This window comes from Puntigrus tetrazona, chromosome 9, assembly GCF_018831695.1.
Source record: "Puntigrus tetrazona isolate hp1 chromosome 9, ASM1883169v1, whole genome shotgun sequence".
Lineage (NCBI taxonomy): Eukaryota > Metazoa > Chordata > Actinopteri > Cypriniformes > Cyprinidae > Puntigrus > Puntigrus tetrazona.
Genome location: NC_056707.1, coordinates 7,654,564 through 7,681,664, shown reverse-complemented (window position 1 = coordinate 7,681,664; position 27,101 = coordinate 7,654,564). Strand labels below are relative to the sequence as shown.

General features: G+C 37.3%; 1 protein-coding gene across 5 annotated transcripts in view; it reads right to left on the bottom strand.

The window, feature by feature from the left end:
• The window catches only part of pard3bb (par-3 family cell polarity regulator beta b), a 254,794-nt gene that overhangs the window by 47,127 nt on the left and 180,566 nt on the right, over positions 1-27,101 (bottom strand). For all 5 annotated transcript variants that reach the window (XM_043249476.1, XM_043249475.1, XM_043249478.1 and 2 more), the window contains 2 exons: positions 17,165-17,281; positions 14,707-14,988 (listed from right to left, as the gene is read on the bottom strand). In XM_043249476.1, coding sequence (XP_043105411.1) covers positions 14,707-14,988; positions 17,165-17,281 — 399 coding nt within the window. The remainder of the gene's footprint in view (positions 1-14,706; positions 14,989-17,164; positions 17,282-27,101) is intronic.

Sequence of the window (27,101 nt, the reverse complement as noted above, 5' to 3'; positions counted from 1 at the left end):
TGACACTGTAAAATAGAGGAAGCACATTGTTGAACTAGCATAGAAAAGCAAACACTTTCGTAACTAGGCATGCCATAATAAAAAAGCGATAAATTACTACACAAATCTCTACACTTGCAACCTGAGTTGTTTTGTCCTACACAGTTGAAACTTAAACCTAACCTTCGTAACTCAAATACATTTCAAAATAATTTTTGATAATTGAATAATGCTGAAATTAAATGTAAATATTGCATTAAGAACTTAAAGAGGTCATACGATGATGCTACAAATAACATTCCCGTGGTTTAATGTAAAAACACATTATTTTCCACATATTATGCATTATTTTATGGGTTTAGAATTTTCACAAAGCTCATCTAATAAAAAAGTAAGGTGCGCTCTGATTGGCCACCTATCCAATGCATTGTGATTGGCTGAATACCTCAAGCGTGTTGCAGAAATGTTACGCCCCACTGCATCTTTACGACAGGCATTTCAGGAAGGTTGGATAACTTTTAACTTATATAAAAGTATAACTTTTGGGGTTTGAGACTTGACAGATCTTAAAATGACAAAAACTAAAATAAAAAAAATATTTCAGCTAAATAAAAACGATGAAAGCACATAAAAAATTACTGAAACTGAACTAAAATGAATATGAAAATAGGACATGTATATAACAACTAATTAAAAATCTTGTAATGGCAAATAATGCAATGGCATATAATACAAAAATAACACAGATGTGACAACGCAGATGAATATGAAAAAATGTACATGCAACAAAGAATCATAAATTTTTTTTTCACATTCTCTTTGACAGAGGGAAAAAAATGGTCTAAAAAAAAAGCTGCATCTAGTTAAGTCAAGGTGTAAATATGTGCTTGACGTAGTGAAAGAAATCATTCCCTGAAAAAAAACAGACTTGTTTTCACAATAAAACTACAACTCTACAACTAGAGAACAAGTAGTACTTTCATCAAAAACAAGTGTAGGCTGACCACTCTACAAAATTCCCTCATTCTCCCTTTAGACGCAGAACACCAAAATTCAATTTACTTTTTTTCATGTTCCTGACCAATCAGATTAACTTAGAAAGAGAGAGAGAGAGAGAGAGAGAGAGAGAGAGAGACAGAGAGAGAGAGCGCAAAGAGAGTGTGTTAGAGAGGGAAACTTGGAGAACAGAGGATGAATGAGACAGTAGAGGGATTAGATTAAGACAAAACAAATTAACATGTCTTTTTTAAAAGCTCGTTAGACAGACAGCGCGAGTGCCAGGCATTCCAGAGGGATGATGCTGTGGGAACGGGCCAGAGCGCAGCGACCCCGCGGCCACACGCACACTCCAGCTCCCGAACCCGGACAGTCGGCTCTCAAAACAAACCAACCATCTATACAGAAACACACACACACACACACACACACACACACACACACACACACACACACACACACACACAACAAGAAAGGTCCCACTGTGGATTAATAACACAGACCCACACGAAAAAACTGGCTGACCCTTCTCTCCATCATGCGCTGTCATAAACAGCCTTTTTCATCTGTTGTGCTTTCAGGAACAATAAAGATTTGTGTGACTCAAGAAGGCCGAATGTTGCTGCTGCTGCAGTCCCGGAGGTGCTACTGGGAAGCACGCGTTCAGACGCGCACGCATTTCTGCTGTTTTTTTTCCTTCTGCTTTGCTTAGCCACACAGCGGACCATAACAAAGCCAGCCCCGGTTGTTTCTCTGTCCAACTGATTGAAACCAAACAAAATATCTGACAATCTAGGTTTACAGAATGTGCATGAATGCATATGTGCATATCTAAAATAGTACAGAACAGCTTTATATGTCTCAGAACAAACTTAAAACGGATCACACTTTAAAATAATTATAAACAACAATAATACAAACATTTTCCACACTTCACAGTCTTAACGATTCTTGTGAAAATGTATTATTATTTTTTATATGTGATGATGGGGTTTATTATAGCTTACTAATACTAAAACCAATAAAGAAATAATATAAAACATTATGTTATTTAGCTTAACAATGTACTTACAGCTAAAAATGTAAAAACATTAATAAAACTAATAGTACGATACACAAAAAATATAAATACTGAAACAAAGAATCTACATTTTGTCTGTAATATTCAATATGATGTAGTGCACAGTACATTTAACATATACAGTCAATATTAACAGGATATGTTTTTCCTGGGAATCAAACCCCTTGACCTCGGAGCTGCTGGCTACCATGCTCTAGCAGTTACACACCCTAAAGACAACATGAAATTATTAAATATTATTGATCTTATTGTGCCATGAAAGAATTAAGAACTATATAAACTTTACAATGTAACTAAGGCCGTGGTATCGCGTTTATTGAAAGTATAATGAGTTACGAATGCCATTTCACATCTACTTCAGGATCAGCCATTAAAAACATCCAGACACACACACACACACACACACACACAGCAAGCCACAAAAATGGCCCCCCACATGTGAGAAACGCTCTGAGGCACCGGGGGAAAGAATTGCAGAGCGGCACAGATCGGGGTGGACAGCAGCAGGTCAGACAGACAGCAGCTCATCCGCAGAGTTATGCCCCTGTTACAACCCTTCCATTTTTCACTTCTCAATCTCTGTGATTGGAGAGCTGAGAGAATAGAGCGGGAAAGTGTAGCGGCATCCATCTTCCCTCCACCATACTCCCTCACGGCTACTTTACACAATTTATGAGGCACATAACACACAAAAAAGAGAGAGAGAGGGAGAGAGAAAGAAAGAGAGAACAGGAGGTGGAATCACATGCAAGTCTTGATCCAAATCTTGTATCGATTGGAACAGTGAATAGGGCCATAAAATACTAATACATAAAATATTATGACCTTTTACAGCTAAATTGAAATTGACTACAATGGAGAGCGATGGTATTATGCATAAAAACCTGCTGCGGCAGTTGTACTTCACAGTAACGGCGTCTGAAACGAACCCATGCTGTTGATTTCTTGAGTCGACGTGCAAAACTGCAGGTCTAGACCAATGCATTAATTCATGTCACAGGATTAGTAGGGTCGTGACAACAAACGTAACTACACATCGCCTTCCAAGTCTTTCTGAGAAAGAGTAATCCAATAATAAAGTGAGCGAATCCATTATTAGATATTAGAAACTTAAATCTGTTTTTAATCATGTCTTTGGATATGGAGACAAAGAGAGCACAGGAGACTTACAGCAATGCTATGAAAGGAACTGGAGACCAGTGGCAGGCTTTATAGCATGTTGTTACAATATTCCATAACATTTTTTTTTGAGTAGTTGATATTTAAAAAAATATGGTGTCATGCCACTAAAAATATAAATTTTCCATAATTATTAGATATGCAGTAAACAAATATTAAGCCTCATGTTTAAAGATGTGGAATATTTATACTTGAAAAAAACAAGACTCGCTCCAGTATAATTTAGAAATTAATAAATTGAGGGAATATGTGATAAAAAAAGGTGAGCAGCTACATGACCTAATATAGAGATATTAGTACTTCTTAACATAATTTGTATATATAAAAATAATAATAATACCAATAACAATATATTTATATAATATATATATATATATTTTTATTATATATATATATATATATATATATATATATATATATTTTTTTTTTTTTTTTTTTTTACACAGGTTTTTTTTTTTTTTATTTCTCAGAGAACACACTCTCAACCAAATTAAACCCATTATAAACACTACAATGGTTAATATTTAAAATGCCCCTATTATGGGTTATAAAAAGTTGATATTTGGGTTTTGGCAGTCCCACGAATTTGCATTTTCATTCAGACCAATGCGGACAATATGCAAATTTTTCATGATGAAGTCAACATGAAATGGCTAGGGATTCGTTTTAAAAAATGTATTCATTTCAATGATTCAGAGTCGACTCTTTCTTTTGAGAGACAATAACTTTATACACGGTGCACTTTCAGATTTAAAACAGATTTAAAAAAGAGCTGTGTCACACACCGCCCCAAAAGCACATTTTCAAAAAATCCGTAATGGGGCACTTTAAGAATTTTGCACCTAAGTAGAGTGCAGTGATTTAATCTCTGCCATCTCAATTAAATATAAGACGTTTATTTATCCATTTATTGCATTAACCGCATGTATGCCATCAAGACTGGAATCAGCTTCAAGCAAAAACATTCAAAATACAGGGATCTGCGAACAAGCAACAGAATAAATCAGCTTTGCTCTAAAGGTATTTGGCAGTTGCACAAACCACAAACACGCACACACCATAAAGCACCAAACTCGTGCATTTATCCTGGGCCCGTGGTTCCCAAGCAAGCCATTTCCCCTGCAGCGTCTGGGCTCCGTAGTTATGCTTTCAACACTCCATCATGCAGCCATCATATCCAGAACGCCTTAATTACTGCTGCCATTTTGACTGAGCACCCTCCTCACCCTCCAAATGAATAACACCATCAATGTTTAATAAGGGTCCTGCTCTAATCAAAGACACAGGCACACACCTCTCACTCACATACACATGAGCGCACATACGCTCAACCCCGAATATACACATAGCCTGCAGTTCCAAACATAATCATAAACTCAGCTGGTCACGCACAGAGGGAACCAAACATTAATATGGCCGCAGGCTATGAAACAGGGGTGATGGAGGAAGGGGAGGGAGAGCGAGACAGAAAATATGTTCAGAATGGCATACTATAATACTACCCATTTACTACCATGTTTGCAGTCTGCATAATGTGGATGTATACAAAAGTTCTGTGTGCAAGTAATGGATGGAATACAGCCAAAGATTCAGTGTAGCAGCATGGAATAGAATATATGCCGCAAACCAATGCTCTCTCATCTCATTTTAAGCAACCAAATTAACCTACCAAAGTTATCGTATTACTTGAAATGTAGGAGGAAAAACATATGAAGAGTTCATTTGGAAAAAAAACGGTTACCTTTTTTTTTTTTTTTTTTTTACTTTTCAATTATTATTTTTTTATTGTTAGCATGTTTTTATTGCGGTTACGTTGTGTGCGTTTTTTTTATTTATTAGCTAATCAAAATAACCCAACTGTAGTTTGTTCTAGATTATGAAAAACACAACAGTTATCAGTTTTCACAAATGAGGTTTTCATACATTTTCTCTCATCAAGGCTGCGCTTATTTGGTAAATGACAATCTGACAGGTAAATAAATAAATGCTAAATATTTTAAAAATGTATTTTGTGTTTGTGATGACAAAGCTGAATTTTTAGCTGCCATTACTTAAGAGGTTTTTTGTGCTTCATATTATTTTTGTGACAACAAAGAAACATTTTAAGATTTCTAAGATGAATATGCTGATTATTTGAAATAAAAATCATTTGTAACATTGTAAATGTCTTTACCTTTTGATCAACCTAGTGCAACCCTACTGAATAAATAAATCAATACATTTATTTAATTATTAATATTTTTAAAAATCCTAGTAACCCCAAAATGTTGTATAAATGCTTTACTATGTCTTGTAAGGGATCATCGTAATTAAAACAAAGTATTGCTTATTAAGGCATTTATAATAAAAAATATACTGGATCGTATTCAGTGTAGTAAAAACGCTGTGCAGTAAGCAGTGAGAGCGGTTCAGAACAAGGGAGAGTGGTGGTGGGCGGCTCCGGGAATCAAATAAGGCCACTGGCTCTCCGGATAGCATTTCCTCCGATAAGCTGAGCCACAGCACCTGGTGACTAAGAAAGGCTTAATTTGCACTCTGCTCTTTCCCTCACAGAAGCTCATTCTACAGGAGTGTTACAAGAGAAAGTTCAATAAAGGGTAAAGATATTTATTTTCTCTCCCTCCAGTGGCAGGGGAGCACGGCATTAACTACAGCCAATGGTATCGATTCCCCTGGGTCAGCGACGTGTCTGTGTGACTGCGACAAGGGGGGGGGAATTTAGTGTTCGGCTCTGAAACAACAAGAGTTGCGATTTTATCTATTAATTTCATACTCAAGTGACTGGGTAGTTGGCCGGCATCCCACGGTAGCTGAGAGATGGGAGATATTAAATGAATGGAGTCGTTAATAACGTACTGAGAAACCTTGCCTTAAAGGGACAGTTCACCCAAAAAAAATAAAACTTCTGTCATCGTTTACGCACCCTGATATTGTTCTAACTTCACATGACTGGTGTTCTTCTGTAAAATACACGAGAGGTTCAGCCGAATGTTTAATGTTTTGTTCGATATAATAAAAGCAAATGGTGATGAGGGCTCCAAAAATATTACCCTCAATAAATTCAAAGTATATATATATATATATATATATATATATATATATATATATATATATATATATAATGATTAAATCATTTTAATGCAGAGCTATTCTATTGCATTCTGTTCTGTTCTATTCTGTGTGACACAGAACCACAAAAGCAGTCATAAGTAGCATATTTGTCGTCAATAGCCAAACAGCCAAAAATACATTGTATTTGTATGATTGATTTTTCTTTCATTTCAGAAATCATCACTGGGACCCACATCAATAGAAAGCCTTTTTATCAACTTTCAGATGATGCATGAATCTCAATTTCAAAACTCTGATCCTTGTGACTGGCTTTGCGTTCCAGTGTCACACATTATACTTCATTATATTATATTATAAATACTACATCAGAAACTTATTGATTTTATTAATTTTTGCTTAATAATAAATACATTTACTTGTTTTTTTTCATATTAATAAAACTATTAGATGAAAACTTGTAGTGCACACATAACTTTTTTTTTTTTCTATTTTTTTGGTCATCATTCACTATGTGAAAAAGTGCAGCCTGAACATTCTGCTAAACACCTTTTGTATCGTTCATCTATTTTTTGTTCATGCAGATTTAGAACATCATGAGAGTAAATGGTGACAGAATTACACAGACGCACAGTATGTGATATGTGTAGACGATCTCAGCTCTTTTATCCTCCATCTTGCTGCGTTCACATCCCTCTGTTCATCTCGTCACCCCGCAGTGAACAGTTTTCCCTCTTTGTCTCCACAAAACCCCCTGCTAGGTCTGAGGGCGGCCTCTCTCACTGTCTATTAATGGTTTAATGCAGGAGAGAAACTTCAGGTCAGCAGATCTTAAGAGTTGGATAAATGATGGTTTAAAGCTGGAGGAGCACGCATAAATCCAACAGACATGTCTCCTTTGGACAATGGAGACACAGACATCAAGAGAAACGCCAAATGGAGCCGTATGGCACAGAGCAATCTGTTCCTTCATCTTTGAAATGGACCAAAAAACACTGCCGGTCATAAAGAGCAAGATTTATACACTGTAAAATGAAAGACATCAATTTGTGACCTGAAGAGCAGCAGAACAGGACAGAAACGCCGGAATCGACACACATACACACTAACGAGTGCGCCTGAGAAACACACCGAGGGCTGTCGAGGGGAATCTTGATGTAATCCACCAATTTGATTCAGAGAAGCTCATCTGCTTGATAATCGGCATGCTTCTGTCAATCACACGCTCCCAAATCAAAAATCAATTCCGTTCAAGCACTCTTTATCATGCCTGTTTAACACACATTATTACCATATTACCCCAGGCCAACAACGAGGACTCGAGTGGGTAAGTACACCTGAAGAAAAGGCATTGTAATCTGAATTTACTAAACAACAAAACCCTGAGGACATAAAGAAGCTTTGTCGATTGGAGCAATAAAGTATGAAAGGTCATGAGACACAATGAACCATGATTAAATTTAATACGAAATATACCCTTGAGTGCTTTATTGCATATAAAACTAAATGTATATAAAACAAACAAACAAAAAGTATTTTTACTTGCATAACTTTGGAAATAAAAACTAATGCAACAGTGGCACACTCCGGGCTCAGTTCTGATGACAAAATGTAGTGACAAATGTATCTATATGTGCTTTCAACACATTATAAGCTCTTCAGATTATGCTTCAGTGTTTGTTGCACATAACAATGAACAAATCATGATGTGCGGGTTGTGAAAAAAGTTACTCTCATCAACGAGTCAGTCCAAATGATTCATATCACAGATTTGACTTAATAGGATATAGTGCAGCAATTTACACGGCAATAAGTGTTTAACTGCTAACCACTTATTTTAGCATATCTGGAAAGCTGTGTTGAGCAATCAGCATTATACCTAAACTATCCATCCAATAAAACAGCATTAAATGTGTGTCACATGAAATCATTCAATCACTGACATCAGAAAAGACAAAGTGCAACCTTATTTCCCTAACCTGCTGATGAAACAAGAAAGACGAACATTTGTGAAGACAGCGAGGCCACGGATGCCATAATGAACACATCCGTGTTTGGACGAGGAGAGGAAAGAACCAGATCTATCAATTTCCCACAACTCTCCCCTCGAGTAATTTTGCGGCGAGCTTCGGCGCTTTAATTGGTGGACATTTTCAGAAATGAAATATGACAACAAAAGATAGCCGGCAATGACAGGCCAGCTCCCAGGCTCCCTAACCAGAAGTGACGGCACTTTTTATATGCCATCTGCAATTGAAGAAATAATTAGAAGTATTTTGGCTGGTGTAACATTATTTGGACAGGCCATCAACGTTCGCAGACCCCTCCTGCGTCCTCTCGTTCGCAGGTGAAGCTCAATTTGTGCCTGGACCGTTTCATTAAAACACCAGTCCCACCGGCTCTGCCTTTGTACGGCAGGCATAGTGCATTCTGGGTAGGCAAATCTGTGTCTAAGAGTAAGGCGGTAATCAAGTCTTCTATCCTCAACCCTCAATTCTAAAATTGTTCACCTCCAAAAAGGTCTAAAAAAGAAAGAAAATAAAGCATTTCCCTTTCAGTTCAATCAAGTTGAGATGGAATAATGAGGTGAATATAATTTAAACCAATCTGCGATTTCTGCTTTTTAGAAATAAGCTTTCACATCCTCCTGTTTCCAAAAACAGAACGGCACAGTATGCAGCGGCATGACTTGTTGCTAAGCTACAAGATGCATCTAGAAGAAACCGCTAAGTGAATGCTTTGTGCGAGCGCACACACGTGTGCTTCTGAGTGTGTGCTTTTTTGTCTTGTATGTGCTTCAATGGGAGAGTGATGTGGAATTGCTTTTCTTCAATGAGTGACAGGCAGGAAGTTCTTGAACAAATATGAGAGGAGGAAATGCAGAACGAAAAAGGGGAAAATAAAATGAGGGAAGTGCATTGAGAGGAAGAGAAAAGCTCAGGGGGCGGAACGCATGAGTAGCACTTGTCCGGTTCTCCAGATTAGGCCAGATGAATCATAAGGACTCGGAGAACCCACAAAGCAGAAGAAGCTTCCTCTATACGTATTCATTCTCAGGCTTTCAAAGCCTATTCACACAAAGTCTCAACTTTCAGGCACAAAAAGATTTCTAAACCAACAATGAACTATGAGCTTGTTATAGAGTGTATTTTTATTTGGAGGTTTTACTTTTTGAATGCTGATGAGTTCATTGAGATAGACAGCTTTATCAGCAAAAACAGGAAGCGGCCATCGGATCAAAATACACACAAAAAAATACAAATAAATTAATTAATTATTGAATTTCCTGCAATCGTCTATTTTTGGAAGTGTTTTCTGGAACACTTATATATTTGTGTTTTTTTTTTGTCAAGTTGTTCAGTTACACAGGACTTATTTTGAGGCTAAATCAAGACTTTTATTGATTTATTCAGATAATAAACTTTTTCAGAAAATAGAAATTCAACAGATTCTGTGATCAGTTTTATGGGATCAGCTAGCCTTGCAGAATAAAATATATATTTTACCAAGCTAAAATCTTTTCATTTGAATTGTCTGAACTTAATGAAAACAAGTTGCACGACAAAAACAATAAAATAAACAAATGAAATAAAAAGAAATATAAATAGCTTACACAATACATATAATACCAATGCAATTTCTTAATTATAATATGTATTTATTTGTGGGTGTCTGAATAAATTAAATATATAATATTGAAACATTCATAATTTACATTATTATTATTATTTATATAACATGTATTAATTCTACTATATATTTATTTATATTTAAAAATGGCATTTCAAAAAAAAAAAAAAAAAAAAAAACACTGAAGCTTTTTTGACAGACAGTTGGATAACTGGTCAACCATCTTGCCCATTTCTAACATGGTTACCTACATTTCTTTCAGGCACATTGAAAACACATTAAACCCTCATTGCAGGAGGGACGGTGAATAAGAGAGACAGAGAAGCGGTGTCAGGCCAGGGAAGGGTTCGCAGATACGGGGAGACACTTAAGGGAGCGGGCTGGCACTCTTTAAAAGCAGCCGAACGCGCCTGCAGCTCTCATTCAGCTCAGCAGAATGGCTGATTAATTAACGGGCAGAAAAGCACTCCAGCACTCACACAACCAACACTAAAAGCTTTTCTTTCTCCATCTAGTGATTTCTATAATTATTTTGATGGCGAGGCTGCGCTCCAGGCCTCAAGAAAGCAGGGAAGGAGGAGGTGGAGGGAACATGCGGAGAGACGAGGGAGGAGAAAGCCCTAACTGTTTTTTATATAGGCCAAATCTTTCAGTGAGGTATCTGGGCACAATGGTTGCTGATGGGGGACTCGAGTGGACATCGGTAACCCGTGGAGTAGCTCTTGATGGGTTTGTGCCGTGTTTTGGACTGACCTTGGCGGGGTTACACTGAGGACTGGAGGACTGTTTGCTTAGGGCAGTGTGGGGGCTATTGTTCTCGAGCACATCCAGGACACGGCATTCATACAGCGAGCTAGAGTGCTGAGTGGAGAGCGGGCAACCTTGTGGACCCCTTCCTCCTCTTATCAAACCTATTCCCCATTCTTCCTCATATGTTTGTCTATAAAAGTGTTTTTGGAGATGTGGAAGCAAAGGTTGGCAATCTGCAGCTCTCCACTGGTCTCTAAAGAACTGGGTTGCCCCTGTGCAGATAAGCGAGCCACCTGTCTCCCTCATCTCTCTCTATCACTGGAGGGAACAATGATTATTTTTTAATTGGAGCAGAGCAGAGCTCTGGAGAGTCTGGTTGTTATAGTAACTTTCCACGCTGAGTGCGGTGGGCCTCTTCAGGGCTGAAGGAGCAGCTCGCTGCGGACCCTTCTTCTCACAACCAATGCCAAATAGCTCCTCGCTCGCTTCTCTCTCATGAGGAGAACTTCAAGAGCCCCTTACTCTTTTCTCTCACCGCATTCCCCGCGTCCTTCACCTGCCTGCCTCTCTAGAGTAGGGGAAACAAAGGTCTTTGGTATTTGGTCATTTGGATGATAAAGAGTTTTATGTCTTAAATTTCAATGGCTTAAATGACTTGCATTGGCAGGAGTCAGGCTTAAGTAATATTTTTGCATTCCGTTAAACAAAAACACAATGCCGTTTAAAAGTTTATGGTCTGAAATATCTGCATTTATCTGATCAAAATCAAGCAAAAACTGTACATTCACACACAGTCAATGTGTGATGGAGTGCTAACAGCCTAGCATCTGTGCAAGGGTATTTTAAAAAAGCCTTCATATTGGCTGACGGCTGCGTTGGCACTTTAAACGTTGAAAAGTTTTCAACTCCTGCCGTGAACAATGGACCCAACGTGACACGACGGAACCAAAATGAATGTCAGCTTAGCTTGACGTCACCCCCTTCAAAGTAAACCAGAGGTGCTGATGCGGATGCCCCGTGTTAATATACCATTATCATTATGAAAACAATTGTGCTGCTTGCTATTTTTGTTTTCAGGATACTATAAACAATAGAAAAGCCTGTAAAATTTTAACGAGCTTTAAATTTCTTAAAGGGTTACTTCAACCCAAAACGAAAAGTTTGTCTTTAATCACTTATCCCCACGTTCTTGCAAACCCCTTAAAAGCTTTGAATACTTGAATACTCTGTCAGTGGTTCACCGTGACGTTATGAAGCAACAATACTTTTTGTATGGGAAGAAAACAAAAATAAGGACTTTATTCAACATTTCAGCACCATAGAACCATTTTGGAGGGTATCAGTTGAACACAAACAGTATATGATTTTCTGTGTATATTCAAAATCAAAGCGTAAATATACGTAATGGTAATGGAGTAAACCTTTAATTAAAATTTATTTTGATATTTGTGACAATTTTAGGGCATAAAGTCAAAAGTTCAGAGTGAAACAACTGCGCTGACATCATAATAAAGAAAAGAATATGGCATGTGGTTCATGCAAATATACTTGAGGGTAAAAATGCATGCCAATTTCTAAAATAAAAACTTTTTATTTCAAAATGATGCACTCTTCTGTGTCACTGACCCTTAAAGCGTGCATTACAGAGTTTTTTTATTAGGTTACCACTACTGGAGAGTAGCTCAGTTTTATTTATTCACCAAAGAATTTTTAATTGCTTTTGGCACTGATTGAGTGTTCATTTCGGACCCAGAAAATACCCAATAGAGGAGTGCTGCTTTAGTAGTTTAGTTTTCCTGATTTAAAGCTCAGCTTCAAAATGTCTATACTGAGTGTAATTGTGTCTGAAAGATTTGCTTTGAGGAGGTAGTACTGTGCTCTAGTCTCGCCTTCTGACAGATTAAATAAATTCACAGAAATGTGTGCTTTAAATACTGATAGAAATGATGAACTAAGACGTACTAAACAGACATGCCTCACAAAGTCTGTCTAGCCCATGTACAGAAACAAAGTTGCAAAAACAGGTCATAAACACTTCCCATATTTGCATATCAATGCCATATACGGTTAGGTTTTTCTGTACAATAATATCAGGTGGGTCAAAATGACCAGGAGAAGTCTTGTATTAGGGCACATGCTCAGATTTACATTAAAAATATAGATTCACTCCTTACCATATGAGCCACTACACAGACTGAAAAACACTTTTTATGACAGAGGTGGGCAGCAGGGTGTGTGTTAAACTGCCTGTCTGTCTAAATAACCGAGCCACTTTAATGACTCTCTGAGGAAGCTGTTAAATCAGACACCGGCCATACAACAGAGCAACTCTCCCGTTTAACAAACTCTTCATATGACACAAGAGAACGCTGACACCAGAGTCACTGATGCTAGTCTCATTCACATCCTCAATTTACCCATCAGCAGCCTATCAGCACGAATTTACTAAGAATACTCCCTTTATGCAGGGCAGATATGAATATGCAGCGGTATTCGATCCACCTGGCAGAGTGGGAAAAGAACCAGATTATTTATCAAAAACCGAGGCTGTAGGAGACGACTGGCCACAGAGTCAGACAATGTCTCATACAGTGGAGCATACGACAAAGATACATCCTTAATGAGCAGAGTTATAGCTGATATGTCTCTGTATGGCAGACATATTTCCCTTCACACAAATAAATGCGTTTCCTTCAGCCAGATGCTATATCTGACAAACAGCTGACCCCTCATGCTGAGACCTCCCTGTTCTGAATGACTCTTGTGGCCCGAATATCCACTCAGAAATTGCCACAGAGATGATGGGAACAAAACATCCAGGTATCTATAATGTACAGGAACTTGTTTGTTACTTTTTCATTACTGTTTTGTATAAGAGAGAAGTTTTTGCTTGCATTTGTCATAAAACATGAAAACAAGTCTCTGTTATTCATTTCAGGAAAGACACTACTGGCACTCAACTATTACTATATGAACTTGGAGTACAATGTACTTATAATTTACTGCTGAATTTTTATTCTCACCCTTTTCATCCGGGGTGTCTTGCCTTACAAATGCAGTTTTTGATTTAAATTTCAAGGCTAATGCATTACTTTACCATCGGTGGAGGCACATGACATATATATTGATATATTTCTGATGCTCAATCAAAAAAACAGAATTACAGCATAGCTGTGTCAGAGCTGCAGGCTGAGCTGATGAGTCCAGCAAAAATGAGAAAATCAATATTAGAGCAGCTCCTCTGGGTTTACAGCTGTGACTCTGTGTCTTAAGGTTATGAGAATTACAAGCCATGGCGAGGAAGAACGTGTTATTAAAGCGTGTTATTAGGTGTTATTGGCTTCTTTACGGTTGCCAGGCAACGTGCTGTATTAATATAACATTAAGTTAACATGCATCACAGGTGTGTGTCTATCAGCTATTATACAACAGCTCAAATATGCTCAAATGTGACTCATTCAAACAGAGTTGATTAGAGTCTCTTTAAAAAGTAATGGTATAGAACAAGCTGCTTTTGCACTCATGCCAGGCTTATTTCATTCAGATGTTATAAATGAGATTAAATGCATTTTATTTGTTAAATACACCATTTCAAAAGTTTGTGGTCATCTAACGGAGTTAATGTGAATAATTCAAAATGCATAATTAATTCTAATCCAAGATCATGGCAACAAGGCAATGAGGACTAAGAACTGAAGAAAAAAACAGAACATAAAGGAACTCGGTGCAATTTTTATTATAATCCATCAGAAATCAGTTCAATCCCAAGAAAATCTACTTATAGAAGGCAACACAGACATACAGGCTCATGGGGTTGGACATCATTCTACCTGACCAACCATATGATCATTATGCTGCAAATGCTCACTTGTGGCAGACAGAGCAGTCTTCATTGGTCTCAGCCTGGTCATGCTGGTTTGTTGATTGGTTTTAGCAGGATTATAGGCATTATTTTGGCCAGAATGAGAACGCAGCAGAAGATCTTAGCCTGTTTTTTTCAGCAGGGATATTTGCACATTTACCTGTCTGCAGCAGGAGGTGGAGGGCTTCTCTGTTTGTTGACTTTGGCGTACAGGCTATCCAGAGGATCATCTGCAGATGGCTCTCTGCTGTGGGACACTGGGGGTGGGGGTCTCTGCGGAGAGGGGCTGCGGTTCCCGTATCGTGGCTGGGGAGGTGATCCGCGGCCCCTGAAGTTGTTGATGCGGGCGTAGTTGGGGTCCAGGTCATCATCCTCCACGTCAGGAGGGGAGAAGCGGTCTCGGACCTGGCGTTCCCTTAATTCCTGGTGCTTTGCCTCAATTCTGTAACACAGAAAAGCTTATGTTAACCTAATCTGTTTTATAATTTAGGCTATTTGTTAGGCTAAGGCTAGGCTAAGTGTGGAATTGCTTAAATATGCTAAGCAAGGCTCCATTTATTTGATATTCACATATATATATATATGTATGTGTACTGTGTATATTTAAGTACACACACAAACAGTATACATTTTGAACACAAGAGACACCTATTAACGACATTCAAAAATAATTATTCCAAACGTTTGACTCATAGTGCATGGTCTGAAATTTCAATTGAGCCATTGAGCAAATGAGATTGCAACCGCAAGAACTTGAACTCGAATCGTATTTACACTTTCAAGGCCGAAAATACAATAAACTGGAAAGGTCAAGAAAGAGATTTCTGACACATCCAGCTGATTTTCTCCCTCTTTCCTTTTCTGTCTCTCTCAGGAGCTACAACAGGCTCAGTCAATAAAGTCTCTCTCTGAACAAATGCCACTCTGGAGCATATGGAGGAGAACAGCATGGCTCCAGCTCACACTTCACACGCTTCCAAGTCCAAATAAGCCTCGGCAAACACCACACAAAATAATGACTGCAAAAACATCCCTGCATCTCTGCTAAATATATCCTTTTCTCCTGTCTTCTGGCAGAATATACATGACACGCAGAGAGACAGAGATAGAGAGAGGAAGAGGAATCTAGTGCTGTTTGTCATCTCAGTAATGGACCAAAAAAAGCTGTCAATCCTACAGAGTGAACGAGATGGAAAGGGACGAAAGATAAGAGATCTAATCCTGTGCGTCATACATAACAGTAATGAGCTATACCTTTGTTCCATATGGCAGGAAATGTTTTCTTTTCAGATTACTTTTGAGTTTCCTCATGAAATCTACTTCATCTAGTAACTTACTGATCAACTCACGCTGTTTGGAAATGACTTGGTGCCCTTACCAATAACGGCAAAAACAACAGGCTAAAAGATCTCTTCACCACTAATGAACGCTATCTTTAGATCAGCGATACATAAAATAATGTACAGTCATCCGATCATTATCACAAAATAAACTCTGACAGGGTGATCTGAGTCTTGTTTCATCCTGAAGGGGTTTGTTTTGTGATAATGACTGGATTTGCTTTAGCAGTACATTTTAGCAGCCACAATGTACTTACATGTATGAATTTTGCAATAGCTTCAAATGTAAAAAAAAAAAAGTGCACTTAGCTCCTTAACTATTCCGAAAACCAGCCTTTTAAAATTGATTGTAAACGTACCTTTATGCAATATTATCACAGAATCTTGGATTTAATCATTTTGACAACTTATTTTGCCTCAATTAAGACAGATTTTGTACTTTCTTTTTTAGAACTGATTGGTTATGAGGCTCATTGATCTGAGCTCATTTAAAAAAAACTCAACCAAAAAAAATAAATCATTCTTTGATGATAACTTTCACGCAAAAATTGAGGAGCGTGAGCTCAGATCAATGAGGCATAACGCATTACGGTATAATAATACAGCATTACTAGAAATGTTATATCAGTTTTTGAAATGACCTGTTATTTTTGACCGGGAACACCACAAGTGTAACTAGCACCACGTCAAAGGGACCAGAACACAGCATGTGAGCTAAGATATACATTTTAATAGTCTGCACATAAATGTGTAAAATTTCATAGAAACTGTTAACAATCAGAATAATGACCAATATTATGTAAAAAAAAATGTTGATTGTTATCACTGTTATCAACAAATCAACTCTTTATTGAGTGAGTTATAGGTTTTTGAAAACTGTAGTTTGCAAATACAATTTGTTTACAAAATGTCACGTGCCCTTTCACAGGTTACTGGGGAGAAGTCCTCCTTTGAGCCTTGACTCCCAAACTTCTTTTACTTCCAGAGGGTATTACCTGCCACTGTTGCTTTGTACTGGCTCAAGGGATCTAAGCCTGATTCCAATAAAACTGCATAAGAGCAGTCTCCACAGTTCAGTTGCCTACATTGGCAGCAATTTAAGGCATTATAATACAAAATCTGTTCCAAAAATGTTGGTAGCGATCCCATAATGCAATGTGACAATGTGACTATATTAATACATGTGTACTCCATACACTACCATTCAAAAGTTTGGGGTCGATGCTATGTAGGCAATAAAAGACAGCTCACATAGCGGTGTAATGACATCAATCCCACCTTTCTCTCTCTTCCTTCATCCTCTCCAACTCTTCCTCGCTCAGAATTTCTGACGTCTGCTTCTGCGCATTCGTTTTTGTCTCCATCTTGCTCTTCTCTTCTTTTTTCTTTCCAAATCTGGGAGAGAGAGAGGGGCATAGAAAGACATCACTGAGTGATCACTGTTTGCAAATGACGTTTATCTAGGAAAACAGGCTGAGTGACTGTCTATGGCGTGTGTATGTGTGTGTTCTCTAGGGAGTTCCTAAATCGCTGTAGGGGCCAGAGCGTGTCAGTAGAGATGTTCTGTTAACATGCATCATTTCTGCACCAGTGATTGAGTCCTGCACCCATCTCCATTTTCTCCGCTCAAAGAAGGTCATTTCTCATGTGTGCCTGTGTCTCAAACCCACTGCCGCCCAGTCGAGCAGCACAGCACGCGGCTTCAGCGCAGTGTATCAATGTCAGAGCGAGCAGAGGCCATGGCCTCCAGCTACACGCACGCACACGCACACAGAGAGACAGTCTGAGGAAATCACACCAGTGTCCTTTTAGCAACTCACATCCGCTCAGTCAAACAGGGACGGGATCTGATGTAGATTATCTTCACATGAATCTCAAACAATGATCATGATGTGAACATGTCTCTCATACACTCAGTATCAGTGAGGGAGAACATGAGCTGTACAGAGTCCTACACACACAGCAGTGCAAGGGCGCCTTTAAATAAACCGTATAGTCACAGGGTCTCGGCTGCTGAGAAATAAAAAGAAAACACTAAAGATTGAGCATGTAAGGCATTTCATATCCTGTTATCAATCTAAAAAAGTCATGAATGAATCAAAACACAAAGGCAGGCTCAAATAAATGATAAATGAATGTATGAACAAACAAAAGGTAAAATAAAGAACATATGAATGAAACCAAAGGACAAACCAACAAATATGAATAAATCACAGAACAAACTACCTGAACACTTAAATTACTTAAATTAAACAATACAAAAAACTCTCTCAATACCTGATTAAATACAAATTGAATTAAGAAACCAAAGAACAATCAAATTAGGAAACATATAAATACCATAGATATCAAAGTATCTAATGAATGAATGAATGAACAAATGAACAAAACGATTAAAAGCATGAAGTGTCAACGAATAAGTGCATATAAACAAAGACAAAAAGGATATGAAAGAAACAAATTAAGGAACAAATCTAAAAAAAAGCAAATGAAAGAATAACAAATTACAAAATTAATCAAGAAAACAAAGAACAAAGGTCAAATTAAGGAAACATAAAATGAATGAAGAAACCAAAGGAAAAAAAAAATGAAGGAAGGAACTAATGAAGGAAAAACTGATTGAATGAATGACTGACTAAACTGAAACAATGAAAGAAAAAACTAAAAAATGCATGGTATTAATGTAGAAATAAAATTAACCAATGAAGGAATAAAAAAGAAATCAATATGAAAAAATTGGGAGGAAATCACTTTGGAGGAAAATCAACAAAGAGCAAGCAAATGAACAAAATACTTAACTAACCAAGCATAAATGTATCAAAAAAACAAAAAACAATTAAACTATCTAAAAAAATTAATGGTCATTGAATAACCAAACCAATGAATGCATGAATACAAAAAGAAACAAAGAAACAAACAAAGGAAGGAATGAATTAAGGAACCAAAAAAAAAAGGGGGTGGTACTTCAATGGAGACTACATTGGATAAATCCTCATTCACTTGTCCTACGTATCCATATACCTTTCACTGCAGAACCATTGAGATATTTAATGCAATGCCTTCAAAAACTCGACTTCAGTCGGACACAGCAGGACTGTGTTTAGATGTTGCGAGAAACTCCAGAGGGCACAGAGCAAATAAGACGCAAGGAGTAGCAAAATTCAGAGGTGATTCACACTTGCCTGCAGCTCAGTCATCGCGGCCGCATCCAAGTCAACAGATTTGTCCAGAACATTTCCTTCTTTCACTCCGTCTCCACCCGTTACTCAGCGCTCGAGCGGGGCGGATGATTCACTGCCCGTCAGTGCTCTTGTTTCCAAACAAAGTCCAACGAACAAACGCTATGTTGCCAAGTTGCTGATTGACATTGCCAAGAGGAGAAAAGACGGTTTCCCCAGACAAACTGGGAAAGTATTAAGATATCTAAGGTGTCAGAATGATCAACGAGACTGTGGTAAAATGCAGGCCAAATGAACTTTCTGCCACCCTAACAAAAGACTTGGGAATTGAGAACATTTACTGGACACGACTATTTCTTACTGGCCGAGAAACTGTATTCTGCTCTATGAAAATATTAAGATACTGAGAATTATTTATGAACAGAAATTCACTCTGCTCATGTTTCATGAATGAGGCCCAATAATAATTTAGCTGGCCATTCGTACTGCCTTAATTTGATTCGCTTACATCACCTATGTCAGATGAGATGATGTTTTGAGACCAAAATATAAACGTACACGCACCGGGGGGAGCATTTTGAAAAGGCATCTCCTGTACAGTAATTCACAGAACTCTTAGTGACCCCAGACATGTGAGACAGCAGGAGACATCCTCACAAAGACACATTTAGTTCTTCGGTGTAATCGGTGCTGACTAACGCAACTTAAGCGCAGACCAGATTTTCCATTCTCCACTCAAATATACAATAACACACATTCATCTCTTATACCTGTTCTTACAACACTCCCTCGCTTTCAGACAGATACACACTCAAACACGTCTGAAATGAAAAGAACAAGTAAACATACAGCGAGTCGTGTGTCATAATACACACTTCACGCTTAGCAGAGCTAGAAAGCCCCTGACTGAATTTCTCTTCTAAACGGTCCTCTTCCTCATAGATAGTGTCGGGGAGATTCATTCCAATGAACTGGTTCAAAAAAGGAACTTTTTTAAAATAGCAGATTTACTGTAATTAATAAATTCAAACAGATTCATTCTACTGAACTACTTAAATGACACATTTATTTTAAGCGAACAAATTCAAACAGACAGATTTAAAAAGTTTTATTTAATTCTAGTGGACTACTTAACAGATTTACTTTAATGTGAACAAGTTCAAATAGCCAAATTCAATAGATTTATTTCCTAAAAATGTCTTTAATTATAACTCAAAGTCATGCACAAAGTTCAAAGTAATGATTCAAAGTCATATTCATCCTTCATTGATTCACCAATGACATTCTCTTTGAGTCAGGTTTGTTGTTTTTAATTATTATTATTTATTTAATCATTTTTCTGAAATGTTTAGTTAAATGTTGATGTTCATTACTGTGTTCACTTCAAATCACATGAATCAGGCTTTTCCAGTTCCAAATCTCAATCTCTAAAATCCCCTCGGCTCGATTAAATTAGCATTACTGTCATCTGATACATCTATATTAAATAATAAGAATAAAATAATACTGTTAGTGTGTGGTGTAACTACATTTTCAATAGAGTAGCTATACTGTAATTTAGCTATTTTAATTCAATAGTTTAAATCTGCCGTTTTAAAATAACATCTTCACTCTGATATCCATCCCGTGCCTTAAAGTTTACGGTTTATGCTCAAACTGATTCAGTCAAAACAGGAAGGAGCCAACTGCATTCAAAGCCTGAGGTATGTGAGTGTATACCAGTAAAGTAGCCTTGTAAACACAAGCATGCATTATGCTAAATGTGAATGAACAGATGAGAAAGGACAAGCCATCCCACTGTTTCTCTCCCTCGATCACGCACCCTTCCTGTATGTCCTCTGGCTGTGTATTTGTGTGTGGATGCAGCACTCTCATAACTTAATTACTGTATTTATCTTATTAGACTGCAGCTATTTAATGTTAGTGCTTTGGCATGCGCTTCCTGCACATCTATTCTGCTGCCTCATTAAGATCAGGCCCTATGAGACCTAAAAGCTAAAACTCACACTCACATTAACACATAACATGCTGCTAATGCATTCTGACACAGCATTTATCAATACAATGGAAGAAAAATCTTGCCTATAAACGCTCTAAAAATTGTCAACCGTGAATACTTCGCGTTAAACGGATCAAAAGTGACAATAAAGACTTCTATAATGTTACAAAATAATCATTTTTCAAATAAAGAGCTGTTTTCGACACTGATAATAATAAGAAATGTTTAAAGTATAGAAAATGCGGTTTCACTGCTAATTTCATTCACGTGTGGAGGAAAAACGCTAGATTTATGTAATCATCCAATCAAAACGGAGCTCGCCATTTCACGAATATGAATGGCCCAGGGGTGCACCGTCTTGGGCTGACACCAGATGATTTTCCCCAAGTGTAAGTGGATGCACCAGAGACAAACATGTCTTTTAACAGGATCTCTGACTCTAAGCTAAAGGGCACAGCGGCTGCTATCAAAGGAGGAGCCCAGCTGAGCCCAAACCAGCACATGGATAAATAAAGGCAATAATTAGCCTGTCATAAGAGACCCTGCGACTAGCTTCAGCTGTTCAGAGATGTTCAGAGATGCTTCAAACACAGCCTGTCAGTTAACCAGGCACAGCACTTAGAGGGGGAGTGGTTACAGGACAAGAGAAAGACAGATGTGGCACGCCAAATTACTACCAACAATTATGAAGTCACACTGGAAAATACTGTATGGATTTTTTTCACACTAATTGTAATCTTTAAAATTTAATTCATGCAGCGTGTAAATTCCCCAGTTAAACAAACGAACTGATAAATATGATGTAATATTTAAAACAATTCTGATTTTGTAAACACATTACAATACATATCTTAAAATGTTTTTTTTTTAACCCAGGATCACTGGAAATATATGCCTCCAAATATATATTTTTTGCTGCTGTGTTTTTATTTTCATTGCTTCAGGTACATACTGCTTAGCTCATAACTCAAAGTTAATGCTCTGCCATGTTGGAAATATCCCCTACACCAAACTCAACCCAAAACCTACCCGATAGAGTTAACAAATGCAAAACTGATATTAAAAATGTTGATGCAACTTTGCCATTTGAACTTTTTTATATGCAGTCTGAACTCTTTTATGAAATCTACTGAATATAAAAACCAAAAGTTCAAAAGTATTAGCTTTCAAAGGAATACAAGTTTTCATAAGAGTTTTACAGCATCTCAAGTTTATTTCATCTGGAAACTGCAGTTATTCATATCAAGAAGCATTTCTTACTAATAGTGTTAAAGACAGTTGTGGTGCTACACTTTTAGGAAGAATTTAAGGATTTAAAAATGGCAGACGCATCTGTGCTTATAATAAACAGACACTATCATTCACTGGTGTGAACACTATTTTTGTTATCTATAGTTATAGCTTAAAATGGAATAAAACGTCTCTACAGTAGTTTTATTAAATTTAGAGCATCCTTATATATATATATATATATATATATATATATATATATATATATATATATATATACACACCATCACAGTGTTAGAAGAATTGAATTTTGATGCATTTTAACTATTCTGAAGTTATAATATATATTATAAATAAAGACATATTAGAATTTTGTCTTCATACAATTGCACTTCATGTGATGTTTAAGGTTTACAATAACATGTTGATACAGCTTAAGTCTATATGGTGAGCAACTGAAAGTTTCAGCACTCCAGAAATGGCAGACACATGCCCATGTTACTAAAGTGTCATGCTAAATATTATCCTAACAATCTACGACAATTGTAGCATCGTTAAAGTGATTTAGTACACTGATAGTTTATCAAAATTGAGTGTAAAATTGCCTAACAGTGAAGTCAAGAGCCGCTGATTGTTCCACAGTGTTAAATTCATCACGCGGCAGTAAACTCTACAGGGGGTGAAGGCCTGCGGAGAAGCCAAACTGTGCTGATCATTACCAAGAAATACATCACAGCTCTCTCTCTCTGTGCCAAACATTCATTTCCTCCATGTCTAATTAAACTACCTGCTTGTAAAGTAAAAATATAGTGTCTTTCTCTCACGTTTGCCCGTTAATTCACTCCCCTTCTGGTTTTCTGCTTTGCTAAGACTCTCTCTCTCTCTCTCTCTCTCTCTCTCTCTCTCAGAGAGCTGTAGGCAAATCTATATCCTCTCCGGATAACGTTTCCCTGAGGGCTGAGGAAAAAGAAAAGACTGGGATTTAATCTTTTCTTCTGAAGAGATGGGATGAGTGAAAAAGGTGCTTTAACAGTTTCTCACTCTGACCGTCTTTAACACACACTTACGCACCGCCACACACACACATTCTCCGACACCACACATATACAGCGGGTTTATTTAAAGGAAACCCAGATGAATGGAAAAGAACTTCAAATGAAGCGTGAAGAGGAAGGGGTTAAGATTCAAACATCTGCGGTACACAAAACCGAAAATCGTACACATCCAAACAGCGTACACACACGCAGATAAACACAATGACCTCACACACTCGCAGAGCTTCAATGTGCTGATAAAAGGGGACCCACAGGGCCCGTTTGTGTGTGATCTGAATATGATGGTATGTGGGGTGAGCAGCAGTTCACATCAATCCAAAAAGGAAAGACAAAGACAGCAAGAGAAACATGAAAAAGCTCAAAATGCTGCAGGGTAAAATTCTAAAGGCCACTTTCCCAGACACTGATTAAACCCAGTACTACAGTGAAAGGGATAATCACTGCTGGAAATGTTTCAATGTGATCTATGGCCAAGAAAGCAACGCTAACAGGCGTAAGAATATAGGATTTTACAGAGGACCAACAGTTATAGAAAGGTTCACCCAAAACGGCACAATCCAAAGCGCTATTTACTTCCCTTCACACTGTTGCAAAACCTGCAAGATTTTCTTTACACAGTATGCGGAAATCAAAAGAGATGCTTAGAAGAATATTAACAGTATTCTGAAAATTTGTGTAAAGAGGCTGTTCTCCAAAATCTTGCCTTTTTACCATCTTCAGTGTTTTAATACTGATTTGTGTATACACATATTTGAAATATGTCAGGCAAGTATTATTTAGGTAGTATTACAATATTTAAATTCTATTTAAAATTTCATTTAAAATGAATTTAGATTTCATTTCGTTATGTGATTGTCATCATTTTTTAAATATATATTTCTACAGTTTTATTTTATTTATTTTTATTTAGGTTTTAGCATTAGCTTTATTGTATTTCAGGCAGACGCCAAGGCGACATTTCTATTTTGGTTTTAAGTTTATCATCTTATATTTAAATGTTATTCAATATTTTTAGTTAATGTGCTTTTCTGAATGTTACGAGAACATTTGTGATCACAATATGCTTTTATTGTGATGAGATTTTCACGTACAGGTCATACAGGTTTTGACCGACAATGCAAATAACGTCAATTTACATTTTTGGCTGAACTGCCCCTTTAAGCATTGATTGTTTTGATTTCTTGTGAGTGATGGCGAACAGGAGCTGTTTTTCAGGACACCTGCAGACCAGAGCAAAGCAGTCTCCACTTTAATTATCTCTCCCTACTGCCTTTCCATATTCATTATGCTCTATTCCACCGAGACACACACAAACCTACACACACTCACTTTCAGGAACTCTTGCACACACACACACACACACAGAGGAAACAAACGCACACGCATAAGCAAAAGGAAACTATGAAACTGATGAGAGAGCAGGCACATTTTTAAGAAGGACAAACACACATTTCCATTCGTTTCTCTCCTCCTTTTGTTTTCCCGCCCGTTTCTTTGGCAGTGGAGTCATATTACAGCGGGATTCAGAACCCAAATAAGATTAGCTCTGGCTGAAGTGATGTGACCACTTTGACCTTTCCGACTGTCTGCCGTTCCCAACAGGGCACCGCTGAAATAATGAGACTGCGTTACCATAGCAGCTTAATAGGTGCCAGTTGTAGAAACTGAATGAGCCAATCAGGACAGAGCAATGCTAAGTACCTTCTAGCTGGCCTGAAAAATATCCACTTTAGCCAATGAACATTCCTGACACGTCAAGCTGTTAATGCCCGAAAAGTGCAAATGGGTGTTAGGCTATTAAGAAACTGAACTTTAACAAAAGCCGTCTTGAAAAAAAAAAGAGACAAAAAAACACTTCATACATATCAATACAATGGATAAATGATAAGGAGCCATTGAATGAGGCCGAGCGTTCTGATTGGCAGCGACGCATGTTTCTGAAGGAGACTGGGTTGTTCAAATGGCCAATTAGCAGCTGATTCTGATGAATTCATTAGCATGTTCTCAGGTAATTAGAGGAAGCGGCTGAGTGAATACTAAATATTCAACAGGAGAACAGACACAGTGCCACACAGCTCGCCGTGTTCCTCTGTAGACTCTCATTAGCATAAACACACACACTCACACACTCTCAAGCGCCCATCTGCACTACTGAGAGACTGTTTTATACACAGATATAAAAATTCACACCTCCAAAATAGCCTTTCCATTACAGGAAGAAACTAAGAGGCAGGTAAACAAAAAGTCTTCTATTAACACGAATAACATTCTCAGCAAGAAATGCATTCCTCATTGATGAGCAACATCTTTAAATACAAAAGTGAACCAATTTGATGAACGTTGTTTGCTAGTTTTTTCTTTTTTATTATATAACTAATATGGTAAAACCTCATTTAACCGCATGTTTACAGAACAATCATTTGAAACTGAATAATATGCAACCAGTTGATTGCTGGGACAGAATTTTTTGACAACTGAAAAGACACAGAGTCGTGGTATTATAATTTTAGTGGAAGGAACATTCTTATTACGGAGAGAATTTCACAGGAACAAAACATTTAAAATGTATGTTTACTTTTGTTATATGAAGGTCACATTAAACTGTCATGGAAAATGCTTTATTACAGCCTTATCCATTTATATTTGCGACTTTTTAAAATGTTCTTTATTTATAAATCTTATTGTTTTAACATTTTTCCCATTGAGCAGACCTTTAGATAAAAATATGACATCAAAATAAAAATATATATATTTTTTAATACTATAAAAATTTGCATATGCATGGACCCAGGAGGACACATGCAAAAATGTGATCACGGCCCTGGGTGTGTGTTTATTTGTCACAATCTTCAGTTTTTGCAAACTAAACAACCTCCTTGTCTTTGTTTTAAAAAGCAAACTTAATATCAGGCCTTATTAGGAAATTACATGCATATGATTATATCAGGTCCTTATTAGCAGATGACAAGAATATGAATCTTTGTGCAATGATGCTTATATTATTCAAGCAGTAAATCCCACTCCTGAGTCCAAAATTAGATGTCTGCATGAGAAGCAAATGCTTGTGGTACAGTGCTATCCTGCACCACTTTACAGATGAAGAGTGGAGAAATAATTTCAGATTGACATTACAACAATTGATCGTATTCAACAACAACAATAACAACGTTCTGTACCATACATCTTGTGTCCTTACACCATTTTTTTCACCATTGCACACGTGCGAAACTTTAGAGTTCAATCCAAGTCAAATGTTTACAACTACTATCAAACAGGTCAGAACAATGAATTCCAAACCATGTGAACCCAACTAAAACTTCGAAGGGTTGAACGACTGTAATGGTAATACAATTCTTCATGCAAACGCACCAAGTGTATGATACATAAAATGCTAGCTGCAAAATTAGCCTCAGAAATACAAAGCACACGGTCAACTTATTACTTCAATCATCAAACAATGCCATTAAACGCAATAAATCATAGGAGATATGATGCTAATGACACTGTGGTGGTTAAAACATTCAGGAAAACAGGGAAAACTACAAAACTAGGTTATGAAAAAAAAAATAATGGCATATTCTTTTTACAGGTCCTGTATGAGAGCCAGAGGTGGCTGGTGAAAAACATAATGTTTAATAAAAATCTCAACAGTCTGTTGAGCCCTAGAGTTAGATTTTAGAAGAAGCCAAATCTGACAGTCAGTGTAGGAGAGAATATATATAGATCTAAGTAACTTCTCTCTTTCAGTACCC